General features: G+C 34.4%; 1 protein-coding gene across 1 annotated transcript in view; it reads right to left on the minus strand.

Moving 5' to 3' along the window:
• Positions 1 to 19,884, minus strand: part of LOC123233566 (serine/threonine-protein phosphatase 4 regulatory subunit 1-like) — a 65,098-nt gene that overhangs the window by 28,355 nt on the left and 16,859 nt on the right. The window contains exons 5-8 of the mRNA XM_044659636.1: positions 11,260 to 11,392; positions 10,779 to 10,885; positions 7,862 to 8,004; positions 5,888 to 6,034 (exon numbers count right to left, since the gene is read on the minus strand). Of these exons, the coding sequence (XP_044515571.1) occupies positions 5,888 to 6,034; positions 7,862 to 8,004; positions 10,779 to 10,885; positions 11,260 to 11,392 (530 nt within the window). The remainder of the gene's footprint in view (positions 1 to 5,887; positions 6,035 to 7,861; positions 8,005 to 10,778; positions 10,886 to 11,259; positions 11,393 to 19,884) is intronic.

Here is a 19,884-nt window from a genome sequence, read left to right on the forward strand (position 1 = left end):
TCGTTTGCTTAAAATACCTCAAGAAAAATATTAAGATGATAAAGGTGCCATACCTCAAAACATTATTTAAAAATCAGAATGTTCTTTATTTGTAAAGAATAAGACTAAAATCATATTCATCTCTTCTCCTTCAGCCTTACTCAAACTTATTTCATTATAGCTTCAAGATAATGAAAACTATCAGAAGCATTATAAATCCATTTTAAATCCAATTATAAAGTCACTTTGTAAGAGGAAATATTATCAAGACTCTGGGAACTATTTTTATGACATGAATTTTCACATATTTCATTGGAGCTCCCTATTATTCTCTATGATGTGTGACTACAAAGATTAGTTTTTTTTTTTTTAAACTAGCTTACACAAAAATTATTGAAATTAAAAGCTTTGAAATAAAGAAGCCTAAATGGTGAAAATCTGTTGGGGGAGAAAAAACCCTATTGTCATTTGGGAAATGCATAAAGCCTTCTTGAATGCAAGATCAATTTTACTTTATCTAGGGAGAATGTTATCTTGTTTTAGATTCACTTAGAAAAAAAGGATTCCTTAATTATTAAATTTATAGGAAAATATGGCATAAAGAATATTAGTGTTAACCTAAGAAAATGCTGCATCTGTATATAAAATTTAAGTGTGTATAATATTTAAAGTTTAATTTAAAGTTAAAATCAGTTTGATGCTAAGACAAATAACTTTGATATATACATTACTGGTAAAAATTAAAATTATTATTTGTTTCGCTTGACTAATCTGAAAAAATTTTTCAAAACTTTCCCCAACAATTTATGTACTACAGTCATTAACCTCAGTATCAAAATGATTTTTAATTTAAAACAAGAATGGAAAAACTATTAAATAGGAATGTTTTAGCTCTCCATGGAAGTACTCCAATGATTTCCAATTTGAATAAGCTATATCTAAGGAGAAAACTGTCAGAAAAAAAAGGAGAAGAAAAATAAGCATATAAACATAAATAAAACAGTTACTTATTCTCTTAGTAATGCCTATGCAAGAGAAACATTACAAGCTACTCTAATCACTTAAACACAGTACTCTACCTATGTTGTTTTGGGTTTTATATAGAATTTAGGTTAAGTCTTAACACTAAACTCATAATCTATCATAAAAAATTTTTTTAAAAATACATAAGTTGACAAATGTTTAGTATATACTACTTTTGTAAGAAGCTACACTAGACATAAAAGATAAGAGACAAATCCAACAGAGATCCTTCTTTCAAGAGTGAATAGAACATTCATTACAAAATACAAGCAAGGAAAACAATTCCTGTTCTCAATGAATTTATATTTTAATGGGAGAAGACAACACCTCAAAGGTAAATGGGGGTACAGAGGAGTTATTGCACTGTAGCAGAGTCTAGTTTTCTTGTGGGGAGGATGGACAAATTAGAGAAGTTACAATACACTGACAAACATAGCAGATATAAGGAAGAATGAGACAACTACAAAGGAGAAGTCTAGACAAAGCCTCCCAATTACCTGAAAAAGGTCCCCAAAAGATCAATAATAAAGAATGGGGGTGGGGGCACCAAATAAACATATACTGACTTCAGAGACTTTATTGTAAAGTGGGGACTGAAAATTAAAAGGTTAAGAAACAGACTATAGTCTGGACTTGGTAAAGAAAGGAGGGACAGAGGACTAAGAAATGTCCACTTCAATTAGAGATCATTAATGTTAATTAGATTCCTTCTTTCTCTCTTTTCCCTTTCTTTATGAACAGGGAGCATAGAAGAAAAGATAAAAAATATAAAAGAATATTATGCAGGGCACAGCTAGGTGGCTCAGTGGAGAGAGCCAGGACTACACATGGGAGGTTCTGGGTTCAAATCTGGCCTCAGACACTTCCTAATTGTGTGACCCAGGGGTAGGTCACACAAGACCATATGAATTTTATGTGCTTGCTTTTAAGCTTTTAAGCTCTCTCTAAGCCCTCCCTCTAGATCTTTCAAGATCCTTCAATGGCTCACATCATATCTCCTGGCTTCTATGATTTCCCCAATCAGGAGCCTGGCCCCCTAACCCTCCATGCTGGCTGACCCAGACATGTGACTATGTGACTCCTATAGCCATCCACCACGGTGAGTCTTCTGAGATTGGAGTGGGTTGGAAGTTTCCCAGATATTTAATTCACACACTCTTCTATGTATATGCATATGTGTGTGTGTGTGTGTGTGTGTGTGTGTGTGTGTGTATGAATATATGCCTTTACAATACTTTTTCCCTCCTTATCTTTAATTTATGTCTGTTCTTAGTTTGAGTCCATGGTTCCTACCTGTTCTTTTTTTTTTTTTTAAGTTCACCAGAAGTACATTATAATTGATCAAGGGCAAGGAGGCCATTCAACAGATAGTGCTGCAGCTAGAGTCGGGAGACCTACATTCAAATGACCTCAGACACTAGATGTGTGACTGTGGGTATGGCACTTAACCTCTGTTTTCCTCACTTCTAGGATAATAATCAGTATTACCTTAAAGAGTTGTTGTGAGAATCAACTGAGATAATATTTGTAAAATGTTTAGCATAGTGCCTGGCACATAGAGGGTTCTATGTAAATTCTTATTCCTTTCCTTTCATTTTAATTCCATATAGGTTTCTTATAAATAACATCTTGTTGGATCCTGCTTTTTAAAATTCTGTTTTACCACCCTTCTCTATTTTGTGGATGAGTTCAATCACATTTATGTTCACAATTGTGATTGTTAATTGTTTGTTTTCCCTACATAATATTTTCTTTCTTCTTAATATACCTTTCCTTCTTATAATACCCTTCCTTCTTAAGAATACTTTATACTGGTTCCAAGGCAAAAGAATGGGTATAGTCTAGCCAATGGGGTTATGCCCCAAGGAAATATGATAAGAAAATCCCCATATACTCCAAAATATTTATAGCAGCACTTTTTGGGATAGCAAAGAAATGGAAACAGTAGATTTTCACCAAATGGAGAATGGATAAATAAATTGTGGTAGATGAATGTAATGGAATATTACTGTGCTATAAGAAATGATGTATGTGATAAATATAGAGAAGCATGGAAAGATCTATATAAAATGACGCAGAAAGAAGTAAACAGTGCCAAGAAAACAAGGTAACTACACAACAATATAAATGGAAAGAATAACTACACCAAAATATCAAAAATGAATATAACAAAACCATAAGGATCAAGCAGGATGCAAATGAAAAAATAAAAGAAAACATGTCCAATCAATCCCTTTATAAAAGTGGTAGGGGGTCTGCAGATGCTACACAGTACAAGGTTTTCAGACTTTTACAATGTACTGATTGGCTATACCATTTTTTGCCTTTTCTTAAAAACATTATTTATTATATGGTATGGTAGAGGGATAAGTATGATGATGTGAAAAGTAGAAGATATTGACAAAAACATTTTATAAAAAGATAGCAAAGCTGAAATAAAAACCACTCATCACCACATCCACAAATATTTATTAGGAGGCTAACTACTTAGGTAAAGATTAATTGTTGGTATTTATTAGCGAATAACTTGTAGCAAAAATGACATGCATTAAGTGCATGAAAGGTACATTGCAAGTGATATATTAGGTCATGAATTGGAGAAAGATCATTTTGTCAAGAGAAAAGTTTTAACAGCCCAAGATGGGGATAGAGGGCACTGCAGGCACTCAAAGCATGTTTCACTAAACAAGACTTTCTAAATATTTTAATGAATAAATACTTATGAAATTAGGCTAAATTTTAATAACAGCTCTATTAAGGTGGCAGGTAGGTGGCTTAGTGGACTGAGACCCAGGTCTACAGATGGGAGATTGGATTCAAATCTGGCCTCAAATACTTCCTTAACTATGTGACCCTAGGCAAGTCACTTAATCCCTATTGCCTGGCCCTTACCGCTTTTCTGCCTTGGATCCAAAACATAATAATGATTCCAAGTCAGAAAATAAGTATTTTTTAAAAAATACCTCTACTAAAAAATAAGCAAACAAAAAACCCTATTACACCACCAGCTTAAAAAACATAGACATATTCAGTATTAAAGGATTTTATATTATGAAGTTTTATTCTTTTCAGACACATTTGTAGACTTGTACACATGGATAATAACAGTTAAAATAATATTTTTGCCAAAGATTCATATAAGGAAGATTTGTATAGGCTTGCTAAGGTATTCTCAATTCTTATATGTTTTTTTTTTAAAAGAATGTTACTGAGGGGGCAGCTGGGTAGCTCAGTGGATTGAGAGCCAGGCCTAGAGACCGGAGGTCCTAGGTTCAAATCTGGCCTCAGACACTTCCCAGCTGTGTGACCCTGGGCAAGTCACTTAACCCCCATTACCACTCTTCTGCCTTGGAGCCAATACACAGTATTGACTCCAAGATGGAAGGTAAGGGTTTAAAAAAAAAAAAAGAATGTTATTGAGAATAAGGTGGTATTTGGCAAAAAACAAAAAAAGGGAAAACTGTATTGCCCTATTGTTCATTATGTTAGTCTTCATTATGTCATCTGGTTGTCAAATGTCACCCTGGAAACCTGCCTGACTGCCAAAATGGAAGACAGAGAGCTAAATGGCTAAGAGTTTTATTGGTCATTTGCCAATTACTCTTAATAAATGGCAATATAGTTTCATTTTGAAGAATCAATGTAATTAGTTGATTTTTAAAAACCCAAAAGATTCTACAAAATATCTGAGAATTTAAACCAAATAATTGCTTTTTCTTGAAACTAATCCTTTTTTAAATAAACTTATAGAATATGCAAATATAAATTTATCAAGAAGCCCAAGTCTCTTAAATTTGTAACTGGATAAAATGAGCTTGTGTACAACATAAAAGATACATATGCATGCTGAATATTCTGATTGTAATGTGTTTTATCACACACAATATTTTAGGAAGAGACTGTTGTTCCATAACATATGTTATTTTAAAATCTTGAACAAAATTCTCTTTTCTAATTTTGGCCTTTTCAAATCTGGGAAACCTTCTTCCTTCTTTGCATCTTACTTCACTCAAAACCAAAGTTTTCTTCAGTTCCTCAAGTACAAACTTATCTAAGATGGTCACTCTAAAACCACAGCTAGCTTCTTAAAGGAAGCACTAAATACATAATTGTAAAAGGCATTTCAAATATACAGAGCAAGGACCTTCCTCTCCTTATCAATTGTAATCATCAACATCATAACATTTTAACCTATATGAATGATTATGTTTTAATAAAAAACTATATAATGATTTAAATTGATATAATTCTTACCCTTTCAAAGGCTATAAAATTAACTCACTACATATGGAGTTTAATAATCAATACTCTAAACTTTTTTTCACAAGATTCAAATGTAGACATTTTGTAACATTTAGCACAATTCCTTTAGCTTTATTTCTTTTACTGACTCAAGAGTAAATTGCATAAAAGGCAAAGGACTGCAACCTGTCAATTAGAATTTAGCAACAGAATATGAAACTATCTGGCAGGCATTCAACTGATCAATGTTGCAATATGCCCTTGCCCCTAATTTTTGTTAACATTCCTAGTAGAGAAGGCAGCATGGCTTGGTAATAGTACCCCATTTCTCTCTTCCATTAAAGGATTATATGAATTATATGAAATATCAGGATTATATGAATTCAAGGCTCTAGGTCGATGAAGAAGTTTTTCTTTTCACAAATAGGCTAGGGATCCTTATGAAAGAACTAGTGCCAAAAATTTTTTTTCAATATTAAAATACAAAAATTACAAGATAAAGGCACTTTGTCAAAATGTGATAAACATTAATTAGCAAAAAAAAAAGCATATTTTAGGCTGTGCAACAGTTGCTTTATACAAATTACCATATAAATAATGTGATAAATAAATAATTTGGTAGGTATCACCAAAATTTACTTACATTCACAGCTTCTGCTTTGTATTCATCACCACTGTCTGGAGCAGAAAGTTCCAGGAGTATTGGGCAAACTTTGTTTTCAATATCATTTTGAAAAATTAGCTCCTGTTCCAATAGAATTAACAATACTTCTTGACTTGATTTCCTAACCTAGAGTGATTTAGAAAAAAAAGGGAAATATAAAATTGTTCCAAAAAAATGCTTTCCTCTCAAATACCAGATCAGCATCCTAACCTTCCATTCACATCAAACAAGAAGGCCTGGTTGCTGTAATTCAAAAAAGATGTAATGAAGTTAGAACAAGATCAGAGAAGGATAATTCAAAGACTACGGCAACGGAACAGTTTCCACATGGAAACTGACCAAAATAAAATAAGAAACAAACCAAGCAAACAAAAAGTTCAACATACAGGTATCTTTCAAACTGGAAAGATAAAATCTGGGGCAAGGGAAGGGCTAACAAAAGGGGTAGCAAGTGATTAAATTTGTATAATTGTTAAGCCTATGGACTGAGTGAACGCGGGCCCCCACAAAAACTGAAAAAGAAAAGGTTTTAGAAAAATAATAATAGATATATATAATGGTACTTTACACATTAGATAACAATAGACTTAAAAGAAATTATCCCCCAAAGCAGTGGGGATATAAATTGAAAAACAAAGAGATTCAAGCAAAGTTGAAATAAATGTGCATTCCTAACCCCTCTTTATAAGCTATCACATAACCTATCAATCTAACCTCTGCACACAATAGTATAGAGAACACATACACTAAAATTTTAAGCAAAAGAATTACATAATAAAAGTGGTATTTTTAGGATGACTAATATAGAATCTATGTTTAGGATGGACTGAAGAATAGAGAAGACCAAAGACAAGGAGAGTAATAAGAAAAGCTACTACAATAATCCTGGTGTGAAGTGATGAGCTTTCTAGCAATTTAGAAAGAAAGGGAGAGAAATAAAGGATATTAGAAGGTGTGATAAGCCAGATAAGTAACCAAATGGTGGTAAAAGAAAGGGGGTCAAAGTTAACTTCAAGGTTTTGAGTTCAGATGAAATTTAATAGATTAGGGAAATTTAAAATTGAAAGACTATTTTGCAGGGAAGAAGGTAATTCATGTGGTATTATAAAAGTAAAGTTTGAGATACTGACAGGAAATCAAGGTAGAATTATTTTATAGGCAGCTAGAGATCTGGATATGTTATGAAAATAGAGGTGAGAGCTGAGGACATAAGAATGATAAGTTCTCCGAAAGAACATAAAATTAAAAGAGAGAGCCGTGCCTATGGATGGTAGAGGACAGAAGGACAAGACAGGAGAGAAGCCAGGAAAAAGCATTAAAAGGCAGAACATGTCACAGAGGCTAACAAACAGAAAGGGCAGTGAATAATCTCATATTCAAAAGATGTCAGAAGGAAAACTATGGCTGATTAAAAACCAAAGAATTTGTAAAATTAAAGGTTTGGACCAAGTGACTTTTAAAGTTTTCTTGAACTTTCAAATTCTATATGAATGATTTGGCAATTTAGAACGTAGTAACAATCATCCTCAAACCAACAAAATTTTGAGAAAACTTTCAAAAGAATGAGGACAGAAACCCCATAATGGGTCAATGGAAGAATGAGGGTAAATGGGTTCAGAACCTAAGTCTGACAAGTTTTGTGGTAAAAGGAGAGAAGTAAGAATAGCTTAAAGAAACTGTGGGATCAAGATATTTTCCTAAGCATGATGATGTACAATATGTGTGTAATAAGCGGGACAAAAGGGGTCAATTAAAAATATCTACTTTGTCACATAATTAGAAGAATCCCAAATAAACTGTAACATTCATTCTTTACTTAACCCTAAAAAATAACAACTCCTGGAGTGGGTTATAAAAGGCACAACTTTTCTCAAATCTTCAGTATAATTAAATAAGTCAATTTTGCTAATCAAGCAAAAGTTGCCAAAAAGGCAAGCTCAAAAATTTTCAAACCTGGTTGTTTGGATCTGTGAGATACCTCACGACAATGGGCATAAGATATTCAGAGAATGCCAATGGGAAGTTTGGTCGGCTTTCTTGTAAGAAAATGGCAATAGGAGGTATTTGTTCCATCAGCTCTGTCCTCACTGTAGGCTCTGTGACAATGAACAAAAAAAGAAAAAAAAAGAATTTAATTTAGAATAAAAACAAGAACTAGATACAGCATACATTTAGAACTTCTAGCTTGTCTTCTTAAAACACTTTAGTAGGAAAATTAGACATTGTAGTTTAAAATGATAACCTATTTCATGTATTTGTGCTGATGAAAGGCTTAAAAGATTAAGCTGTTAAGTGATATATAAAATAAACAGATAAAAGAATGGCAACTCTGTTTCAAGGAATAAAAAAATCAAATAAAGGTCAACATGTAACAACAATGGAATACCATCTAGAAAACATCACAACTAACCACGCATGTGTAAGATCTACAGGTTACTGTAAAATTCCTATAAAAATGCATATAATAGATTTTTTTCATAAAATGTATCCTCCCATAATTTATGAATCCCAGTAAATTTTTTTTTTAAGATTTTTAAACCCTTAACTTCTGTGTATTGGCTCCTAGGTGGAAGAGTGGTAAGGGTGGGCAAAGTGACTTGCCCAGGGTCACACAGCTGGGAAGTGTCTGAGGCCGGATTTGAACCTAGGACCTCCCATCTCTAGGCCTGATTCTCAATTCACTGAGCTACACAGCTGCCCCAATCCCAGTAATTTTTAAGGCAAAGCACTAAAAATTCAACTTATGGTTCTATTTTTTTTTAATTGTAAAGGCATCATGAGTGATAAAATTTAAGAGAATTCTTGTAAAGTTTTAAACTATCAACTTAAATCTTTTAAACATATTATTTAAAATTGGGCTTTATGGACCAATATGACTCAAAGGCCCTAGTTAAGATTTGCTGGGCTCCAGATATTTAAGTGGGGGGGAAGGGGGAGGGGGGAATGTAAGGAGGACTAATCCAAGAGAGTGAGTCTCTGACTCGATTTGATGAATTTTCCATCAATCTGATGAAATTAGAAGATACAAACCTTTGTTTATAGGCATTTCAGTGACATCACCCCATGGGGTATAGGGATGTCTAACATCTGCCTACTGAGAAATTGTTGACCCCTATGATTAGAATCATACTAAATCAAGGTGATTGGCTAGGTAGTCCTGTTTTTTGTTTATTTTTCATTTCCTTTTCACTTTCCTTATTCAGAAGACAAAAGAGCATGTTTGGAGTCTTTGCTCTCCAACAGTGACTGCCTTGAAAGAAAGGCTCATGTTGTTTTCTATCTCAGTGTGTAAGGGGGCAGAGGTTTTTAGGATTTGCTCTCTCTAAGATGCCATCTTCCCAGAATTTAAAAGTCAATTTAAAAGGTTCACAGAAGTCACCCATTCCTGCAGGTAGTCTGAGAGGTGAAATCTTGAGTATGAACTTTTGCAGACACAGGATATAATAGGAACTAGGGCCACTGAAAGACTTGCTATAGAAGTATATGGCAGAGGGACATAGGCAGATATCTGTTCAGCATAAGGAAGCAAAGTACTCCTCTAAGAATCCTTACCCTCTCTTTCTCCCTCCAAGGTTCATTTCAAATGCTGCTTTCTTCAAGAAGCCTTTGCTAACTTCCCCAGGTTATGCCCCTCTCTGCACTGCTTTGTATTTACTTATAAAACATATCGTATTTACATATCTCTGAATATTATTACCCACCTGCCCCATGAAATGTGAAACTCAAGGGACTTGCCTTGCTTTGTATTTGTATCCTTAGCACTTATTACAGTGCCTGGCACATGACTAAATTAATAAATAATTTTCTGATTGACACAAGATAGTCTTAAGGATATTCTTTTCTTTCAAATCCTATTCTTCTGACTTATGGAGATTCTCAAAAGCTATATCAGCGCAAGCTGGAAAGGGCTTTAAAAATGGGGCCTGGTGACCAGTCTAGTAAAATTCAGGAAGGTTCACCACTCAGCTGGCAATAGGACAAGGAATGTTTTGGCCAAAGCAATCTATTCAGACCTATCTACCAAGTCAAAGAGAAATTTTTAACCTAAATCAGTGGCAGGAATACCTATAGAAATGTGTGAAACATTCAAATAAGAATTATTTTAGAATGTTAAGGGAATGGAAAGCTTATTTTGATGCTTCTAGGTAAATTGGTCAAATTATAAAAGAAGGACTGATTCCAAGAGAAGATAAGTTTTGAATCAATGACAAAGCATTTGATCAATTTGACCTTTTTTCTAGGGAATAAAATCAAACTCTATACAGTTAGAAAGCAATTTTTTCTAAATAGAGTTCATTTTCTTTACATTATATACATGGGGTGAGGTAGAGGAGGTGAAAAGCACACCTACATTTGAAGATTTACCTTCAAATATTGCAGATCAGACTAAAACAGATAAATCATAAAATTCAAGTTCAAAAGGTCTTGTACCTTGTTTTTTGTTCTTATTGCTTGGTAACATTTTAGCAGCATATTCACCAACAAATGAACAAACAAACAAAATCTGTCCATGGCTTGGTAATGGTAACATTTATTACTTTCTGAAAATCAGTTCTATTAAGTCAATTTCAAATAAGTTCCTCAATGTTATTTATGAAAGTAATTAATAGAAGAAAAGTAAGGCCAAATCACAGCTTTCCTTGGGTCTTTGTTTTGTCACTGGTAAAATAAGGGAATTGAAATAGTTGCTTTCTTCTACTCTTCCAGTTCTAGTTCAATGATCCCAAGTTTTCAAAGTTCCCTTTACTGACTGCCTGAAAGTTCTGAATAATTTTAAACTGATTAACAATTTTCAAAATGAGAATTAAATGTGATTAGTCTATAATTTCTTTCAAATAAATTGAAAATTTAGATAACTTCTTTCACAAACCTGCATCTTCTGACAGTCTGACCACTATCTCCATTACAGTCAAGAAATCTTCCTCATTATTACTGAAGTCCCGGAAGACATCCAACAGTCCTCTAGCAATAATCTGTCTATGGAGGGAATATAATAGTTCAGTATCATAAGTGGGAAAAGGATCATTCTGAAACAAATATTTATGAAGTAGACTAGTCAAAGGAAAGAATAAACACTATTTTAAAAAAGATATTTTAAAAATAACCTCAAACAATTTATTTTACTTTTTTAAATGCTTAAAACAAATCCATTTAGTAATCCTAGTTATTTAAACACCATTAAATTTTGCCACTTGTATAATTTTCTCTCCTACTGTTAAGTGAAAAAAACTACAAGAAAACACACAGTTGAACAAAAACGTGTAAAGGAGAAATTAAACATGATAAAATTAAATAGTGCATTCCCCCTTGCACCCCACTCCCTCCTCCTCCCGGCCCAGTGAGATTCTTACCGATTGAAAATATTATCGCTAAAGGCATACTTTTCCAATCGGGCTAATGGAGTCAAATTATCTTGTCCCGGAATGTCCAAGAAGGCAGTTATCCTCATGCTATCACAATCTGGCCCATAATCTTCAAACCCAACTTAAAAGGAAAGAAAAAAAACAAAATATTTAACAACCATATTGGAAAAAAATTGGCAGAGTAGTCAAATGAAAAAGTGAAAAGAGCCCTGGCCACGTGGTTAGAATGATCCTGAAGAAGTCCTACAATGGCTGAAGCTGTGGGCACTCCAATATACCCTCTTCTTCCCAGGCTTTCATGACATTATTTTTTCTACTTGTCTGACCTGCTGCCTTCTTCCCAGGCTGAGTTAATGTCTCTTTTGGCTATAATTGCTCCTTTGTTGATATCATCTGCTCTCTTTATCTCTATGCAAGGAATTGACAAACCTATGTAGTGGTCCCAATCTTTCTTAAACACTGATCCTATCTTACCAAATTGCCTGCTTAACATCTCTACTTATGTGTCCCAGATGTCTCAAATTTAACAAGTCCAAAACTTAACTCATATTTTCCCCAAACCTATCCTTAAGAGCTTTCCCTAAGCCCACAAGAGAAAGAGAAAGGCCATCCTTGACTCCCCATTCTCTCCCACTCTCCTATAGTCAATCAGTAGGTAAGGTCTATGATTTCTATCTTCATAACATCTCTTCCTTTTCTCCCCTTATACTGCAACCATTCTAGTACAGGTTCTTTTCACCTCAGACCCAGAATATTACAAGAGCTTGAAGGTTGGTCTTCTTGACTGCTTCAAGTCTCTCCTTACTTCAATATTCCTCCACTCATATATCAAATTGATTTGCCTAAAGCACTACATCTATATCACACATCCAATAAACTCCATCAGCAACCTATCACCTCCTTGATCATAAAATCCTCTTTTTCATTTTAAAAACCTTTCATACATCCATAAGGACCCTTCCTACCTTTCCCAGTCCACTTATATCTTATTTCCACTCCATATACCTTGTAATTCTGGCTTACTTCCTTAAACAAGACACTCCATCTCCTGAACTTCTGAACACTGGCTGTCCCCCACAAGAATTGAATTGAAGTCCTCCAAGCCTTCAACTCCTCCTCCTCTATAAAAATGGAGTTATTTTGAGGAAAATGTCTTCTAAATATAAAGGATCATAGATCCTGGAGGTGAGAGATGCTTAGAAGTTTAAATTTTGTAGTTTTTCCAGTTTGGGGGAAACCTCTCCTTAATATTAATTCATCTAATTCACACTGCATTCCTATCTTCCAGAATAAGTGTAAAGTTTATGTCTATACTAAGACTGCTAGGTGAAGTTAAATAATGTGAAGACAACTACAGAATAACTGTTTAAAAATAATACTGTATTCAGATACATTTAAAACATTGGAGGAAAGAGACAAGAAGTAAAATAAAGTTTATATTTCTTTGACAAGATTGAAAAGGTACAGAATTCATTAAGAAAGAAGGATCAAGAGAATTTTCTAAAGAGTTATGGGAAGTTTGCATAGACTAAGGGGGAAAAACACATAGTATAATGTTTCCTCCACAGTGGTTAAGGGGGGAAATTTTGTTTGGCTTGTGATTTCATCTGTATAGAGAACTTGGATGTAGAAACTCTACTGATAAAGATAAGTAACTGCCTTTATGAGGTCTTATCTTTAGTTTTAGAGTTGTCTGGAGCACAACAAGGTTAAATGCCTAGTTCAGACATAGTTCCTTTATCATTTAAGTCAATCTGTTGCTCACTGGCATCAATAAGCAGACAAACTCAGTATCTTCATTTTGGGAGGGGTACCACCAGCCTTATCAAAATCTTTAGCACTAACTCCTGATTTGATTCCATTCTCATCCTAAACTTTTTCTACTAGAAACCCTCTCTCTGGATACTGGTCCCTCATCTGGATTATTCTCAGTTACTTTATTTGCTTTTGACTACCTAGAACTGAATCTAGATTAACTCCAACATTTCCATGTCCATTACAACACATGGTTCAAATAACAATTTGATCCTGTACTGTGCTTCTGTAATGATGCTTTAACAAAATGCTCTGCGACAACCTACAATGTTTGCAGGCAAAATAAAATGGGGATCTTGAGTATAATTAAGCCTGATGGCACAGGACAAGAAATTCTTGATTAATAAAAGAATCTTTTAGTTGAGAGGACATTCTGCATTCATCTATTCTAATAAAAAATTCTTTATAATAGTATCGACAAGCAGTCACAACATCCCTCTTGAAGCATATTCCACTTTTGGATAGGCTTAATCATTTAAAAGTCTTCCCTCTCCCCCCCCCCATACTTAACTGAAATATGCCTTTTTGCAACTTACACTCTTGAACTTCAACTTCCTAGTTCTGACTTCTGGGGACAAGCAAAACAGGTCTAATCCCTTTTTCACGTAATTGCCCTTCAAATACTTGAAGATTGCTAAAGTTTCTTTAGAGAGATTGCAGGGTAAAGTGCATAGTTCTGAACTTCTGAGTTAGGAAGACATTAGGAATGCTGCCTCTGATGCCAACTAATGATTATGGACAAGTCATTTAATATCTGTCCTTAAATTTCCTTATTAAAGAGATTCTAACATTTCTTATAGCTTTAAATCTACACTCCCAGGTCCTCTTCACACTCCCCTCTAGGCTCCCCTTCTTCTTTTCTCCCTCCATGGGTTAAATACACACAACTCCTAAAAAGATCCTTCTAGAGCATGGTTTCCCTTCTTTCCATCCCAGATGTTCTCCAACCAAAGCATTCCAATTATCTTCCTTGAAATGGTTTCCAGAACTGAATATTCAAAATGTGATCTAATCCCTAGGGCAGGGGATAATGGGACTGTCATCTTGAGAAAGTTGTCTATAATTTTGAGGATTATCCTTTTATTATTGAAACATGAGGTTAACTTTTTTAGTTGCCATGTCACAATGCTGACTTATATTGACCTTTCTGTCTATTAAAATACTTAGTAGCTCAGCAATCATGCTTGAAAGTAATTCCAATATCCTGGGATATAGAATCATAGGATTTAGAGCTGAAAAGATCCTTAGAGATCATGATATCATTTTACAGATAAGAAGACTGAGGACTAGAACAGTTAAATAACTTAAAGATCACACAGGTTTTAAGGAACAGAGCTGGGATTTGAAGCTCCAAATCCATTTTTGGACTCCAAATCCACTGTTCTTTATACTATACCATTCTATAGTTTACCTAAACCTGATGATTTGAAATCCCTGAGACCAGAGAAGTAGTCCCTTACCATTTGCTTATGTATCTTGGGTTTCAATTCCCTGTGAACAATTTCTCTTCCCCAAACATTCATACAGCAACTGTTAGTTCCATCTTCTTTCTGTCGTCCATTGTAGTTCAGTCATTTCAGATGTATGCAACTCTTTGTGACCCCATTTGTGGCTTTTCTGGCAAGAATACTGGAATAGTTTGCCATTCTTTCTCTAGCTCATTTTACAGATGAGGAAACTGAGGCAAACAGGGTGAAGTGACTTGTTTGGGATCATCCAGCTAGTGTCTGAGATTAGTTTTGGATTAAGATGAGTATTCCTGATTCCAGGCCCAGCATTCTATCCATTGTGCCACCCAGTTGATGTCCAATATCACTGCCCTATCTCAAGTTGTAGTACTCTTTTCTCATCATCTTTGCTCCAACGTAGTTTTTATTTTTAGCATGTACCAAAAAGCCTCAGCTCCTTCATGGCTTTAACCTTTCTAATACTTTCTGTTCTTACAAGACCCTAAGTCTTAATCATCAAATTCATCAAGTTGTATTCATCATCAGGATTTTTACTTGCCTTTCCTTATACCCTTTAAAGATTAATTCCTAGTATACAAGCCATTTGATAAATGTCTACTATTTGCAAGGTACACATATCAGTCTTTTCAGATAACATTTTCTTTTCTTCCTTATCCACATCATTTATATCTAAATCCACCATAAATTTGATTATTGAGGACACTAGGTTCAGGACATCTAATTAGTCCTATTTCTAAACACTTTTAAATATGTTCTTCAAGAATCCTCATCCTAATGCCTTTTTACAACTCTCATCCCTTCCCCTGGAAAATCTTTAACTTTTTAATAAGTTTTATTGATGAATTATTTTTATGTATCTGTTATTTCCAGATATATCATGGCCCCCATAGAGCCTTTCATCATAATGAAGAAAAAAAAAAGAAAAGTTATGCAAAAGCAATCAAATACAACACAGTACATAACATAGTCTCCACTCCCCAGGACCTGCTCCTTCTCCTCCCACCTCTCTAGGAGGGGAATAGATAACATTTTCTGGATATTTGGGCAGAAAACTACATATACCACACACCCTAAAAGCAATCAGTAAGGAGCAGCTAGGTGGTGCAGTGGATAAAGTGCTATGTCTGGAGTCAGGAAGACTATTCTTCCTAAGTTTAAGCCTGGCCTCAGACATTCACTAGTTTTTTGACCCTGGGAAAGTTTAACCCTGTTTGCCTCAATTTTCTCATCTGTAAAATGAACTAGAGAAGGAAATGACAAATTACTCCAGTATCTTTGCCAAGAGAACCTCAAATGGGATTGTGAAGAGTTGAAATGATTAATTAATAAAACAAGAAAGTAATTTGAATTTGAGATATTAAGCCATTTGTCATCAAGACAACTGGTTTAATTTTGCTACATCCTATTAGACTATAAGCTCTTTGTGAGACAGAACTCTTTTTTGTCTTTGCATCCCTAGCATTTAAGTATAGTGCCTCATACACAGTAAGTGCTTAATAAATGCTTAACATCACCAAACTTAATTTGTTCAGTCATAGCACACTTGTGTATACACAAACTACAGTTGCTATTCTGACCTTCTCTGGTTTTCTCCCCTAGAAAATAGTTTCTGTCCCAATTTTGGTCCTTTTCCTTAATCACCCTTAAGTTACTTTGATTCTTGCTAGATCCTGAACTGAACTCTCAGTTGTCTGAACTTCAGACTTATTATTTGGGAATATTGCTTCAATTTGCTTTTAGATTATATTATCTAAATAATACTGTTTCAAATGTGGACTGACTACTTTCTTCTTTCAATGTGATAATAGGTAACCAATCCTTAGACCTGAACTGTGATGGTGATTCTCAATTGGCTCCTTCTGTGTTAATACTTCATCTGAAATTAACAGCTATTTTGATGAAAACCTAGGTGTTTTTCCCCAATCTTTTTTTTTAATAATGTGAACAACCACACAAATGATTGCAAGATTTTGAGTTGCAAGGAAATGAGAAAAGATATTCTAGTCCAAAGCTCTCATTTAAATGATGAAGAAATTGAGTTCCAAAGAGATCATAAGTAAGCAGAGGTAAGATTTACATTAAAAAGCAGTCATGTTTCCTAGAAGGATTTGGTGCATTACTAATCTAAACTTCTTTGCACTCTCAAGAGGATAGTCCTGTTTGGAAGAAATAGATGTAAAACATAAAATAAACTATAAATCTAATTTATAAACTAGTTTTCTTTAAAAAAAAATGGTTAGTGTAGTTCATTCAGTTCATCAGGACCTGATTACTCTTTAGATGAGCTGAGAAAACTGACTTCTGAGCCTACATGCCCAAGATCATATGACTTGGTGAGTCAACATACTACCTGGTACCAACCTTATTCATTTCAAAACTATAGAAACTTTACCTCTACCTCCCAAATGTTTCAATTTGGGGATCTGCTGTGAAATGGAGCTTTCCTGATTAAAGGACATATGAATCAATCCTCACCTGAACCCTCTATCTCCAACAAGTGCCAGACCATGCTTCATGCTATATAGTCAAACACCAGGACACTAGGTAGGGAGCTCAGCCACCCTAGCCAACCAGCCCTGCTACAATAGGACCTATACTACCCCTCCCCCCAATTTCAGTCAGTCAGTCAGTCAATAAACATTTATTAAGTGCCTACTATGTGCCAGGCACTATGCTAAGCACTAGGGCTACAAAAGAGTTTCTGCTCTCAAGGTCACAGCCAAAAGGTAGAGACAACATGTAAACAGCTTTGTACAAACTACATTCAGGATAAATTGAAAATAAATCAACAGAAGGAAGGCTTTAGAATTAAAGGTCAGTAAAGGTTTCTTGTAGAAGGAGGATTTAAGATGAGACTGGAAGAAAGAATAAACTAGTATTTGTCTAAAAAACAAACTAGTATTACCTTAGCTGTTGCAAAAGGAATGGTAACCTATAGTCCTAAGGCTCCACTCACAATCCCTGTGTCTACCTAAACTAGGGGTTCTTTTTTTTTTTTTTTGTATTATCCCCACAGGTAAAGTCTATGAACACCCTCTCAAATGTTTTTAAATGGGTAAAATACATATGATTAGTCAAAAAAACAATTAAAATGTGTGTATATGCATGTGTGTATGTGTGTATAATAGTTCATGTATTCTGGTAAAGCTGTGGCTAGAACTATGATCTTGAGATTCTAAGTCTAGTAAGTGTCTCTCTCATGCTATTTTTGCCCCATAAAAAAGATCTTCATCTTAAAAAAAGAAATGTAATAGAAAACATCCAGTCAGTCAATAAACATTTATTTAAGCATCTATAATTTGGAGAAGGGGGCACTGTGTCAAACACTGGTAATACCCTCCCCCCAAAAAGCCAAAAGACAGTTTCAGCCCTGTAGGGGATCACAGTGTAATTGGGGAGCTCAGGAAATCTATACTGTTTATCATTTGAAAAGAGTATTAAAACAATTAAGCTACCTGCTTAACAATTTAGCTTACAGAAAAATATTTTACAAATTTATAGCCTGTCTAAATTAGTGAAAATTTGATTATAAAACAATTTTAAAGAAATGTAATTATTTTCAACGAATCAGAACTAGATATTATCTAGAGGAATTTCTGTTTTAATTAGTAAACAAGAATTAGCATATCAAGGTATCAATATAAAAAATGTTGGCCTAGATCTATTTACATTTTATTAATCTTACTTGTACGCATTGAAACTTGTTTCTTCTATGATTCAGTTATTTTGTTCTGTTCTATTCCATGGGTTGAGTATACCCTTAAATCTAGCCAACTCTCTCATGAATCATACTTAAATTTAGATAAAAATCTATTGCCTATACAAAAAAAAAATTTCCTAAGACTGTCATTGTCATATTATATATACAGAAGCTACTTAGATAAACATTAGACCTGTGCAACTTCATAATTCATGAGAGTGCTTAAATACCTTTTTATAAAAGCTAGACTATATGTCCAATAAAGGAATAATTTCAAAGTCATGATCTGCTGGAGAAAATAACACTTTGCAAAATAATGAACAATTTAAAGTTCTACTATTTTAAGAGTGTTATCTACAGACCAGTGCTAAATATTAAGTTAAATGTCTTCCTGAGATCTTTATATTCTTGGGTTCTACTTAATAGTTAGCTATTCTCTGAGCTGTCAATAAATTCATGTCAAAGGATACATTTGGCATTTTAGAAAAATATACCAACATTAGAAGTAAAAGATAAATTTCAGTTTGTCTTATCTGTGGAGTCTGATTTTTTTTTCTTGTGTAAGTTCTTTAATTCAGACTTGTGATTTTATCAGTGTGGGATATTACCAGCATAGAAACTCTTCTCCCCCAATGTAGAGAAGCAGACATTAGTTTGTGACTTATAGTCTTAAGAGTTGCCTTGGGCACTGAGAGATTAACTGAATTGTGTCACAAGAGTCAGTATATGACAGAGGCAAGACTAGTTTAAACAAACATCTGTATAGGGCTAGTTTATACAGACATCATTAACTCACTTCCTAGAAATAATTAGAACATAGCAAGGAAAAACAAAGGCAAAACCTGAAGCACCAAGAATTTGGGAATGTAACATACTTCCTAACAATTAATCATACCTTACGACCAGCACTTTCCCCCATCTAATACACATACCTACCCACCATGTTTTTCCTTAGCTGTGACCAATATTCCCTTGCCTCTGTTGCATCACAGTTAACAGCTATCATTACCCATACCTCTAGGAGGATCACCACTCAAAGAAGAAAACTCAGTTCAACAAAGGAGCATTAGAACTGAGTTCCATCACTATCAAATAACATAATGGTTTTAGACATTACCTATTTACATTTACTGGATTTGACTGTACCAAAAAATGCAATAAGCTTACCAAAAGTAATTAATTCAATCAAGTTGCTATCAGTTCTCAAGGAATAATGGTCTCTGGTATTAATATCTTAACTTTTTAGTGTCTATTGCGAAGGCATTTCCCACTTTCTTGGGTGCTGTATTGGTAATATATAGAGGCACTTCAGAGTCACTAAGGCAAAAGGTCACAGCCTAATCTATAGTCGGTTTCATTAATGGCACCTGAGTGCCAAGGGTATGATCAATAGATCATACTTCTCTCAGTAGACCTATAGAAAGACAAGACAAACAGTCCTCACCTTAAGAACAGAGGAAAGTCTCTCAGTAATACATTGCAGAGATTCCTGGGTCTGCAAGTACTCTGAAGCTATCCTGTGAGAAATGGACAAGGGTCAGATCTTCAGCTCTTGGCTCCCACAGCAACTGCTTTTCATTGTCTACTGCAGTGATTCCCAAAGTGGGTGCTACTGCCCCCTGGTGGGTG

The sequence above is a fragment of the Gracilinanus agilis genome, chromosome 2 (assembly GCF_016433145.1).
Source record: "Gracilinanus agilis isolate LMUSP501 chromosome 2, AgileGrace, whole genome shotgun sequence".
Classification (NCBI taxonomy): Eukaryota; Metazoa; Chordata; class Mammalia; order Didelphimorphia; family Didelphidae; genus Gracilinanus; species Gracilinanus agilis.